The 12,406-nt window shown below is 36.7% G+C and overlaps 1 protein-coding gene across 4 annotated transcripts in view; it reads right to left on the bottom strand.

The window, feature by feature from the left end:
- Positions 1 to 12,406, bottom strand: part of LOC128223955 (centrosome-associated protein 350-like) — a 99,058-nt gene that overhangs the window by 50,259 nt on the left and 36,393 nt on the right. The window contains exon 1 of one of the 4 annotated variants that reach the window (XM_052933479.1): positions 4,284 to 4,326. The exons of 2 other annotated variants lie outside the window; for them this stretch is intronic. In XM_052933479.1, the coding sequence (XP_052789439.1) occupies positions 4,284 to 4,305 (22 nt within the window). In that variant the 5' untranslated portion in view covers positions 4,306 to 4,326. Of the gene's footprint in view, positions 1 to 1,680; positions 2,003 to 4,283; positions 4,327 to 12,406 lie in introns of those variants that run through there. One more of the 4 variants, XM_052933478.1, reaches the window with a different exon arrangement.

Below are 12,406 nucleotides of genomic sequence, written 5' to 3'. Positions count from 1 at the left end.
CACCTGTCAATTCTTAATCATAAAAAGGTTACTTCATGTCATCTTACTATTACATAGTTCACAACAAGTCTTAGCTTCTCAAGCATAATGTTCAGTATTAATGCTGTTGATCAAGGGACATAACTCTTGTAACAAGTATTTTAGCCAGAGATGCACCATGGGACAGGACACACACACACAAGCACATTAATAGCTATTGTGAACATGTGTACCAAGTTTCATCATTTTAATATCTTGAAATGGTAAACAGTGATGAAAAAAAAATCATTACATTTTTTGCACCATGACAATAGCTATAATATATATACCAATGACAATTTAGTTTATAAAAAATAATGACAAGATTTAATTTGACTTTTAATTTCCTTTGAAAAACAGACAACTTAGTGTAAGCATTTTTTAGGATTCATAATGACTATACTGGCATTACAAGAAAAAGTAATAATATTATAAAATTACAGTAGTGCATATATTATAACAAATATTATAATTCGTTATACTAGCAATGTACTTACTAAAGAATGGCATTACTTTTTTTAATTTTGTTTCATTAAAAGTTCTCTGAAAAGGCCTTGAAACAGAAAGTTCAATTCAGTGGTTTTATTGAGTGCTATTTAAAGGTTTGAAAATTACAGGTACTGAACTTTGCCTAAAAACCACTTAAAAATTATTGAAGACGAACTTGTCTAGAAAACACTCGAAAATTATTGAAGAATCCTTTTTCATACCCTCAAGTGACATAATACTTAATATTAGTTCAATTGGTATAAATAAAATGAATATGCTAAGGAGAGTTATGATTAGAAATACATTCATCAGGGGTATAAAGGGCAGACAATGTCATCTTCAAGCGATCTTTTCACAAATATTGAAATGTACTATACTATTCATTTTAAGATGAAAGCATCGCTCTTATATTTGAGTTGAAAAACTCTTAATATTTAAACAAGTGTGAATGGAAGCACAATTTATGTAATCAACGAACAATATATGGTGAATTTCGGCAAAGAATTTGGGTACAAAAACTGTACACTTGATTTTCAATAAAAGGTCTTACGGGCAGCATTAAAGTCCGCTATTATGTACTCACTGCATAAAAACTTTTCTTTAAAAGATTCTTATGGGTATTCAGAAAATTTTCATTCCTCATCAATGCTAGATAAATATTTCTGAATCTTGCATGACCTTAACGACTCCTCTTTACATTATGGAGAAAGTTCGAACATTTCCTTTCAGTAGAAATGGAAATTCGTGTTTAGTGAAAAATCAAGCAAATATTGACACTGTTATATGTTTTGAGCACACGCACATTAACTGTATTTTAAATATGTTCACTTATATTATTCCGTCTCAGGGGCAGTTGAAACCCATATCGCAATAAAACGTTGTCTTGTTTTGACACGATTTCATTTTCAATTATAATCATGCATCTTCCAAAAAAATATTTTAAAACAGCTTTTTTGATTAAGAAACTTTCAAAACATTAGAAAAGCGTTTTTTAATTATTTTAAACTGTATTTCCAAATTTTGCATTTATTTCACATGTTTTAATTGTAATCTAGTTATAAATATAACATTAAGCGTCTTATAGCTTCAAATATTTACAAGAATACGTTAAAATGCTCTAACGTATTTCTTCCCTAACTTAAAGTGGACAAAAATAAATTTTTAAAAACATACCTTCAGAAAACGAAACAGACATTTTCTTGTTTGAATTATCCTTTCTGATGTTTGAATTTCTCCGAAAACTCTTACATTTATAGTTCATAAAGATCACATAATTTTTATTTAAACTCCGAAAAACTTCGAAAATAACTTCTTTTTTTTATTCAAACTCAGCTATCAAAATCCAAACATAGCCACAAATATCGTAAGCACTAGCTTAAAGCAAATATTTACAGAACACACGATATTCTATATTCAATAAATCACTTTTTCATTAGCACTATATCACTTAGTCTAGCTATGATCAGAGTAGAAATCGAACATTTTGATAATTTAACTGCCATTACTTCTAATCCTGAAATGATCCAACTAACCATGCCTTTAAAGAAGCCATTTAAAATCCAAATGCTCGTATATATATATATATCTATAAACTACGAAAGATCCGGATTCCTTTTCAACTCCAATTTCAACAACCAATTCGCCCAATCTGCACGGTTTCCATTTCTATAAAATGCTTATCTGTACTCAGCGAAATTTTTTCAATAATCCAACACATGATTATCCCGCTAGTCAATGTTTAATCTATTGATAACTAATCGTCACCACTTGATCCAATAGAGAAGTCAAACAAAATAAACTTGGCAGCGCTATTTCCACGATGTTTACTTACATCTTATTAATAAATATTTAAACTGGATTCTGCCTTTAACTAAGTTGTGCAAGAATATTTAAAATGCATTATGATTAAGTCTATAAAATTGAAATATGTCAATGATATATATACAAGCTATAAATCATTACTGAATAATATTTTCAGATAAAAAAGAACAAATTTAAACTTTACATAATTGTTTGTATTAATGAAGTGAAACATGTTCATCAATTAGTTTAAAGTTGTAACTCTCACAGATTTGTCCACTTTTTTTTTTTGTTTCCGAAAGAACCAATTTTCGCGTTAAACCAGTACATTATAAATAAGACTTCAGACAATAGCAGATCACTTTGAGTTTTTCAAATTAAAATTCGAAAATTGACGTTTTATAGTTACTTATGCTTTAAAATAAATGAGTTTTACGGCAGTCTTCTATATAAACAATTGAGATCTGTTCTTTATTAAAAAGTGACCGTTCAATGCTTCAAAATTAGAAAAGCTTACAAATGCAAATAGAGGAGACTCGTGAATATTAGCTAAGGATGGTTACATACAATTTCTGTTATTTTGTAGTCTTCTATCAGTTTTATGACCTACAAAATTGGGCACATAAAGTGAATAATAACCTAAGCCTTTTGCCCTTAACATTCCAATATGCAACTCAATGAGATAACTGAAGAGTAATTTATACATTTTGGAACAGATGGAGATGGATTTGAAGTCCTATAATGGGACGTATGCAATAAAATATAATGCTCAATCATGACACAATGTTTGCAACCAATTGAGTTGAGAACACATTTATTAATTCACTTTCTATTCCAAAACAAATGTTCCAGCCTCTGATAGCATAACACATTGAATCTTCCTCGCATAAAGTAATGGTGTGTCCTCTTTCAGGGCCTCTTTTAACATAAACAAATTGAATCTACCTTGCATATAGTAATATTGTGTCCTCTATCAGGGCCTCATATAGCATAAACACATTAAATCTTCCTCCCATAAAGTAATTGTGTGTCCTCTATCAGGGCCTCTTATAGCATAAACACATTAAATCTTCCTCCCATAAAGTAATTGTGTGTCCTCTATCAGGGCCTCATATAGCATAAACACATTAAATCTTCCTCCCATAAAGTAATTGTGTGTCCTCTATCAGGGTCTCTTATAGCATAAACACATTGAACCTACCTCGCATAAAGTATAACTGTGTCCTCTATCAGGGCCTCTTTCCTTACAAAATAGGAGCAAGTGTTTAAGCTGTACTTGTTTAATGTGAATATGATTTTGTTTATTTTGAAGGTGACTTTGAACCTTCCTCGTATAACGTAATGTTGTGTCCTCTAGCAGGGCCTCTTATAGCATAAACACACTTAACATTCCTGAATAAACAAATCTTGTATCCTCTACAAGGGCCTTTTTTGCAAGGACACATTTAACCTTTTGCACATAATGAAAACTTGTGTCCTCTATCAGGGCCTCTTATAGCATGAACACATTGAACCTTCCTCAATGTATAAAGATATGTTGTGTCTTCTTTCAGGGCCTCTTACAGCATGTTAATTAACACATTTAACCTTCCTCATTTTCTACAGTGGACCAAACAAGATTTGTGAAGATTACAGTTGTCCAATCAGATATCACCTAACAAAAGTTATTTTAAATTAAGGGGAAGTCATTCTTACACAATTCATTTGACAAAAAAAAATCCATTTTTCGTCAATAACTAACTATGCGGATATCATCAACAATTTACTGACGGTCTGATTTATCAACCCATCAATAACTGAAACCATTTTGGCAATGGGTTTGGGCGCACTTAAGGCCCTAAATGGAGGCTGAAGTGGGTGCCGCAGAAGCAAAACTGGCTTTTGAAAAAACCCATTTGGGGCCTATTCTGACTACAAATTTGAGGCAAACTGGAGTGTTAATCCTAACAACAATTAAAGTAAAAACAAAAATTAACCTTTTTTTATCCCTGAAACCATTTGATCTGCAAAAATCCATGGACAAATCACATCCCTGGTATTGTCAACCAGTTAAACAAAGCATGATCACAATGCAATTAAGCACCAAACAGACACTTAATTTGTGCTGTCTCAACGGTGGCTTCAAACAGTCAGTTTATACTCTTTCAAGTGTTTTCTTTCAAGTGTTTCATTCATTGTTTTTGCACTCATAATTCAAAGCTATGATTTATTTTGCTGGTTGAAGTGAAACCTAATGAAATGCTTACTCAAGTTCATTTGCAACAGTTCAGTAATACATTAAATCGAGTGCATTTGGGATAGTCATGAATACATTTTGCCGAGAAAAACACAGATCCTGACAAGTATTAATTAGTAAATCTAGGTGTTTACTGTTCACAGTCTCCATCAACAGAATTGCAGGATATAGTTTCGGATTTAAAACTATAGAAAGCTTCTGTCTAACAGTTACTTCTAGCAAAACAGATAAGAAAAAAACTTGCTATCTAGAAAATGTCGGTCATAAAGACCCAAAATTTACACGACAAATTCAAAACACCATCTCACCGCGCGATTCAGCAAGATCCAGGGCTATAAGGCGAACTGAAATGTCGCAGCCAACTTTAGAACACAAATTCCCATCAGTTTATTTAAGCCAGAGTTTTGGTCATGGTGAGAATTGTCACTAGTAACATAATGACATCGTCAGATATCCCCCCCCCCCCCCCATACACTACTGCCATAGATGCTTCCTTGTGTGCTGTGGACAATATGGCTAAGAAAATCTCGTAATCATGAGTAATTAATGAGGCAATAGGTTATATTGGTTCCACAAAGTACCAGATAATTTCCTGTAAAAAATATTCTGGTTAAAGCTGGAATTGAAAACGCTCCGCCTATTTAGAACAATGATATTTTGACAGCAGACTGAGTAGACCACGCGGCCATGGAGGCTACGGATACTACAAGTTATTCAAGAATATTTATTCGTTGCATGATAATTCATTGGAAGAAGAGTTCTCTCCCCTGCCTCATGCATATTCATTAAAACAAGATTTTGTCAGTCAATTGTCCCACAGTATTTATGAAGTATAAGAGAATTAGGTACCGGTAACCAATGATGTAGTAACATGTACGCAAAGTGTCATGTGACTGTCCAGAACGTTCTTCAGTTACATATACATTGGTACTTGATTTTCTGTATGATAAAAATTGTGTTCATTTTGCATGAATTGGTTGACCTTTCGTGACCTTGGAAATGCATATGAAAAACACAAAATAAAAAGCCTCAATAATCACCTTCAAACATGCAAAACTTATTACAATCAAAATCATTATCACCACAAAAATAAAGTATTGAAAAGGGGTTAAAGTAAATATAGGATTGTTTCTTATTTATTATTTTACTGATCAATACCACTCAAAAATGGGGTTTTACTCTAAAATTGTCAATTCAGGGATGATAACAGAGCCAAGTTGCCAATCCTGAAAATGTCTGCGTGGGGTTCAGGGGGCCGCTCAAGGTCCCCGATGGGTCCAGGGCAAAGCCCTTGTGGGGGGACAAGGGGGGCGAAGCCCCCGAAGCTTTCCGTATTTCAGGGATTTTAATACCCTCTTTTGCCTTAGAATAGTGTTCAAGGAGTACATCTTTCGGTTTGGTAGGTAAAATTATGTTCAACACGAGACATCCACAATCAGAACAATTATCAGAAATCTTAGCAGTGAAGTTTAACACAGTTGTCTTTAAACAAAGTTAAATTTACTCTTTTTTTACCTGATGTCACAGGCATAAGACATGTACCTGACATTTTGGTTCAGTTGTCCACTTCCCATAAAACTCAACTGGCTATGATCAAATGCCTGTGTATGAACAGTCTACACTGTGGGATGTTTGATTTATAATAATGAACAACATATCAATTATCATGCTTGCAAATGTTTATTGTAAAAGTGTCCATTTTCTGCACATTTGATGAGAATATAATGTTATTAATTATTATATATATTATTACAAGTAATATCCAAACGGGACTTAAATGCTTTGGCAGCGTAGCCGTTGTGGACATGGTGGACTTTGACGTATTCTGGTCCCCATGCCAGATTTTTTCCCCTCATGGTGTTACATGAGTCCAGTAGCACACAAACTAGATTGTCCCACAGCAGTTCAAGTCTCTCAAACAGGCTATCAAATTCTATGAAAATTGATTCAGAATCAGCCCTTGTGATTTTTAAGGAGGCCAAACGTCTCAACACTATTTCTTTCTCTATGCCAGAAAATGTATATTGTTCGAACTGAGCTCGAATCGCTCCCTGTACCCCTACCCCCTAGAAAAAAACTCAACGGATTTACATTAATCTCAAAATCGATCCGTGAGGCCTTAAATCCGGAATTCCGGATTAATCCGGAATTTTATCATCCCTGTAAAGTACATCACAAGAACACTAAACGTCATACAACATGATAAACCCTAAACAATATCATGTTTTCTTTGATGCAACGTAACTGAATGTAATCCTAAAATTCCTCAATAATTCCATAACTGATAGGAAAAATTTACACTCTTCATAATATAAACAAAGGGCACATATATATACATTTTAGACATCTGAGCATGAGAGAATTTTTCCTGAATATCGACACGTTATTGATGCTTTTTAATTAATAGCCCCCTGGATAAAAATGAAATTATTTGCTCATTCTATAGTCACTAAGGATGGCTGAGTTTTTACTTTTAGCAGAAAATATTGAACTCTGCGTAATTAATTATTCAAATTGAATGTACTTTTATAAGGCTAAAATATTTATCATGCAAGAAACAGAAAGTGTATTTATTTGACCTTATTTTACATTTCTGCTTATTTATAATATCAAGCGAAAAACAAAAAAATATGTGGTAATAGGGTCACATCTTCCAAAAACAAGGGGAAAGGCTTATATTCTGCGTATTCTGCAGTATGAAGCTTTTAAAAATACATATTTAAACACAGAATCAAATAAATATATATATATATATACCAAAAGCTTTTTTATAACCAAAAGACTATACAAATTGAAGGGTCCGGGTCTATTTCGTAAGCTAACCCAAACCAGAAGCATTTTTTTTAGGCCTCAGCATAAATTTTGAATTTATTGACTGTACTTTCATCTGATTTAAATATTTTACAGACAGTAAATGAAATGATATTTCTAATACAAAAACTGTTTATTTTTCATAAAATAATAATAGTAAAGGGTACAATATAATATTTGCTGAGTGTTATTACGTGACTTTGATCTTTTGTACATGTTATAGGTATAAACCTGGCAGTCATTGACTTTTAATCATTATTTTACAATGGCATTGTAATGCATTGGTAGTTATTATTTCCTTTACCAAACAGATGGTTTAAGCAAATATTAATCTCCTTCACTTATAATATTATTACCGTACAATAGTAAACGTACTTATGACTTGTCTACAGACTACACATTATACCAACTTTCTTTTACTCATACATGTCTCTCGCAGCCAATGAGATCGCCTGATTCAAATTTTAATGTTGTGGCTGAAACTGATTCGGCAATGGGTTTTGAGGGTGCTTAAGGGGGTCAAAAGGCAAGAACCCGGGTCACCTTGGTGAGAAGCGAGTGCGCAGTGGTTGGCGCACACTTTTCTCACCAAAGCGACCCAGGTTCGATTATTTTGGCGCATGTGAGTTTGGTTAGTGGTCACCAAGCCGTACAAATTTAGTGGGGTTTCTCTGGCCACTCCAGTTTACCCAACTGGACAAGACCATACTATCGAGCACAACATCGTGCCAACGAGTGTTACTTAGTGTAAGTTATCATAACTTTGTTCACAATCATTGTAAACTATATAATGTTTAAACAAAAGGGCATGAATCACCCTGCCACAGAAGCAAAACTTTGAGGCAAAGCTTTAAAGAAACCCCTTTGAAGCAAACTGGAGTGTCAGAACAAATAAAAACTTAAGGGGAACCCGTTAACTTTTTATATCAATTGAAACATGGAGGTATATTACAGATCCGCATAAAATATCTTAGGGTTGTGGAAACACGAAGTCAGCACTCCAAGGCTGCGGCTGGCATGCCAATTTTACTTTATTGTTTATCAGACTGAAAATAAACAATACATATTTTGAAAAAGCTGTGATGTACAGTTTTTTAATATATCATAATAAATTTTGCTTCACTGCAGGAAATAAATAATAAAAAGTTATTAAACAATAATACCAGTGACTGGTCTTATTTTGGTGACTTGTTCAAAAATAAATTGAAATACCTAGACAGCTATGTTGAATTGCTTAGCAATCTATGCATAAAACTTAACGAAATAAATCTACATGCAGCTTTTAATCTTAAACATGCATAAATGATTAATCAATTAATCAAAATGGGAAAAAAAGATACTTAGAAACGGCCAAGTGTATGCACATTTTATTTTTTCTTCAAAGTCATAAAACCAATTATATCTCATTATATCGTTAATGTCACTTCAAGCCATGTGTGGTCAATTTCGTAAAAAGTTTCAAGTATATATAATATGTAGCTGATTAATAGCATAATATCCTTACAAATTATATTTAAACAAGACGGAAAAACCTCCATATCTTTCCATCTAGAGAAAGGGATAAATCAACACAATATATCTTAAAATATTTACTAAATGATACCATGTTAAATATCGTATTCAGCTCTGAATGGATCGTACCATGTCCTATGTTTTAGAAGTTTTTTCAGACTCAAGTGCTTGATAACAAAAAACGGCCGCGAATTAATGAACTAGCACATTCCGTTGACTCTCTTTGAAGAGTTTGTTTGAATCTTCTGCTCAGCCTTGCGTTCGTGTGCTTAGCAGTTGCAGCATACATCTCAGAGCGACAAAAAAATTTCAAGTGCGGGATTAAGAATGACACACACTATTCGACTTAATGTAAATTGGTTGTGTTTTTTGTTTTGTTGGCGATCACTTTGATGTTTAAATCTTTAAGGTGGTTCTTAATTCTCAAATATGTATATGAGACGTTCATTTGATCTGTGAGATTATTTTGTCTTTTTTTATGTTCTTTACTGTTAATGAGCAAACACCAGTCAAGTATTTCAATTCAACATGTAAGCATTGAGTGCGTTACCGAACCTTTTGATCACTAATTAAAACAATAAAACCTTGACATCTCTTTTTATTCTAAATAAAACATATAAAATTTAATGAGCCCTTAGACAAACTTAAAAATGACTTTATTAAACCCTTGGGTTTAAATATTCACGCTTCCTAATAAAAGGCCAACACATTTTTTTAACATTTTCATCTCGATGGCTATAAGTCAAAAACCCAACACATTTTTAACTTTTTTATTTGAAAAAACAATCGTTTTGGTGAGAAAGGGACCAATATTTAGTATATGGTGTGGGAATTTAACAAAGTTCTACATTTCACAGTTGTTCCATTTTCAAAAAAAACAAAAAATTGAAACTCGAAAACAATTATCTTGCCTACTTCATTAACTTATATCACTATTCAAGCATAATATATATATGTAACAAATAAACCAACTCATCACCTTAAAAACTATCCTTAAATACATTTTTTGTTAATATTTAATATTTACCATGACAATGGCAGACAATGTCAGAGAACAAGTGCCAAAAGAGATGTCATAAGACCATTGAGTTAACTTTCAATGTATAAATTGATTACTCCTAAGGGCATACCTGGAGCATTCAAAATTGTATGGCTGCATAGTAAGTCTGCAAGTAGTTTCTAGGTGTCAGATTGTTTTCTCCACAGAATACATCTATAATTGAACCTTTTCAATGCTCACGTTTAGTGAAATTACAAAAAAACACCAGTAAAATGTTCCATGTATACACTTCACAGCAGCCTTTAGTTTTATTAAGGGAAACTTAAATTGATATGTACGCCAAGTGAGTGTATGCCTAATTATGCACCTTTTACCTTTCATCTCACCCAGCTCTCTGATCCCCCTATCTGTCTTCCACGCCAACCCTGTTCTCTGAAGTCCCCCATCTGTCTTCCACCCCAACCCTGCTCTCTGAAGTCTACAAATATGTCTTCCACACCAACCCTGCTCTCTGAAGTCCCCACATCTGTCTTCCACCCTGACCAGGCTCTCTGAAGTCCCCCACATCTGTCTTCCACACCAACCCTGTTCTCTGAAGTCCCCACATCTGTCTTCCAAGACAACCCTGCTCTCTGAAGCCATACCTGTCTTCCAAGCCAACCCTGCTCTCTGAAGCCCTACCTGTCTTCAACCCCAAGCCTGCTCTCTAAAATCACCCCACCTGTCTCCCACGCCAACCCTGCTCTCTAAAGTCCCGGCATCTGTCTTCAACACTAACCAGGCTCTCTGAAGTCCCCCAATCTGTCTTCCACCCCAAGCCTGCTCTCTGAAGTCCCCCAAATATGTCTTCCACACCAACCCTGCTCTTTGAAGTCTCCTCATCTGTCTTCCATGCGGACCCTGCTCTCTGAAGTATCCCTATCTGTTTCCACCGCAAGCCTGCTCTCTGAAGTCTTCCCATCTGTCTTCCACACCAACCCTGCTCTCTGATGTCCCCCCATCTGTGTTCCACCTCAACCCTGCCCACTGAAATCCCCCAATCTGTCTTCCACACTAACCAGGCTCTCTGAAGTTCCCCCATCTGTCTTCCACACTAACCAGGCTCTCTGAAGTTCCCCCATCTGTTTTTCCATGCCAACCCTGCTCTGTGAAGTCCCGCCTATCTGTCTTCCACCCTGACCAGGCTCTCTGAAGTCCCCACCTGTCTTCCAAGCCAACCCGGCTCTCTGAAGTAATCCCATCTGTCTTCCACCCCAACCAGGCTCTCTGAAGTCCCCCACCCCTGTCTTCCAAGCCAACCCTGCTCTCTGAAGTCCCCCATCTGTCTTCCACATCAACTCTGCTCTCTGAAGTCCCCCATCTGTCTTCCACACCAACCCTGCTCTCTGAAGTTCCCACATCTGACTCCCGCCAACCCTGCTCTCTGAAGTCCCCCATCTGTCTTCCACACCAACCCTGCTCTTTGAAGTCCCCCAATCTGTCTCCTGCCAACCCTGCTCTCTGAAGTCCCCTATCTGTCTTAATCCAAGCCAACCCTGCTCTCTGAAGTCCCCCAATCTGTCTCCTGCCAACCTTGCTCTCTGAAGTCCCCCAATCTGTCTCCCGCCAACCCTGCTCTCTGAAGTCCCCCCATCCGTCTCCCACCAACCCTGCTCTCTGAAGTCCCTCCATCTGTCTTCCACCCCGACCCTGCCCTCTGAAATCCCCCCATCTGTCTTCCACACTAACCAGGCTTTCTGAAGTTCCCCCCCCCCATCTGTCTTCCACACTAACCAGGCTTTCTGAAGTTCCCCTATCTGTCTTCCACTCTAACCAGGCTCTCTGAAGTTCCCTCATCTGTTTTTTTTTCACGCCAACCCTGCTCACTGAAGTCCCTCCCATCTGTCTTCCACCCTGACCAGGCTCTTTGAAATCCCCCACCTGTCTTCCAAGCCAACCCGGCTCTCTGAAGTAATCCCATCTGTCTTCCACCCCAACCAGGCTCTCTGAAGTCCCCCACCCCTGTCTTCCAAGCCAACCCTGCTCTCTGAAGTCCCCCATCTGTCTTCCACATCAACTCTGCTCTCTGAAGTCCCCCATCTGTCTTCCACACCAACCCTGCTCTCTGAAGTTCCCACATCTGACTCCCGCCAACCCTGCTCTCTGAAGTCCCCCATCTGTCTTCCACACCAACCCTGCTCTCTGAAGTCCCCCAATCTGTCTCCCGCCAACCCTGCTCTCTGAAGTCCCCCCATCCGTCTCCCACCAACCCTGCTCTCTGAAGTCCCTCCTTCTGTCTTCCACCCCGACCCTGCCCTCTGAAATCCCCCCATCTGTCTTCCACACTAACCAGGCTTTCTGAAGTTCCCCTATCTGTCTTCCACTCTAACCAGGCTCTCTGAAGTTCCCTCATCTGCTTTTTTTTCACGCCAACCCTGCTCACTGAAGTCCCTCCCATCTGTCTTCCACCCTGACCAGGCTCTTTGAAATCCCCCACCTGTCTTCCAAGCCAACCCTGCTCTCTGAAGTCACCCCACCTTTCTTCCATGCCAACCCTGCTA

Source organism: Mya arenaria, chromosome 17 (genome assembly GCF_026914265.1).
Source record: "Mya arenaria isolate MELC-2E11 chromosome 17, ASM2691426v1".
NCBI lineage: Eukaryota > Metazoa > Mollusca > Bivalvia > Myida > Myidae > Mya > Mya arenaria.
The sequence above is the reverse complement of the archived record's forward strand: the minus strand, read 5'-3'. Positions and strand labels throughout refer to the sequence as shown.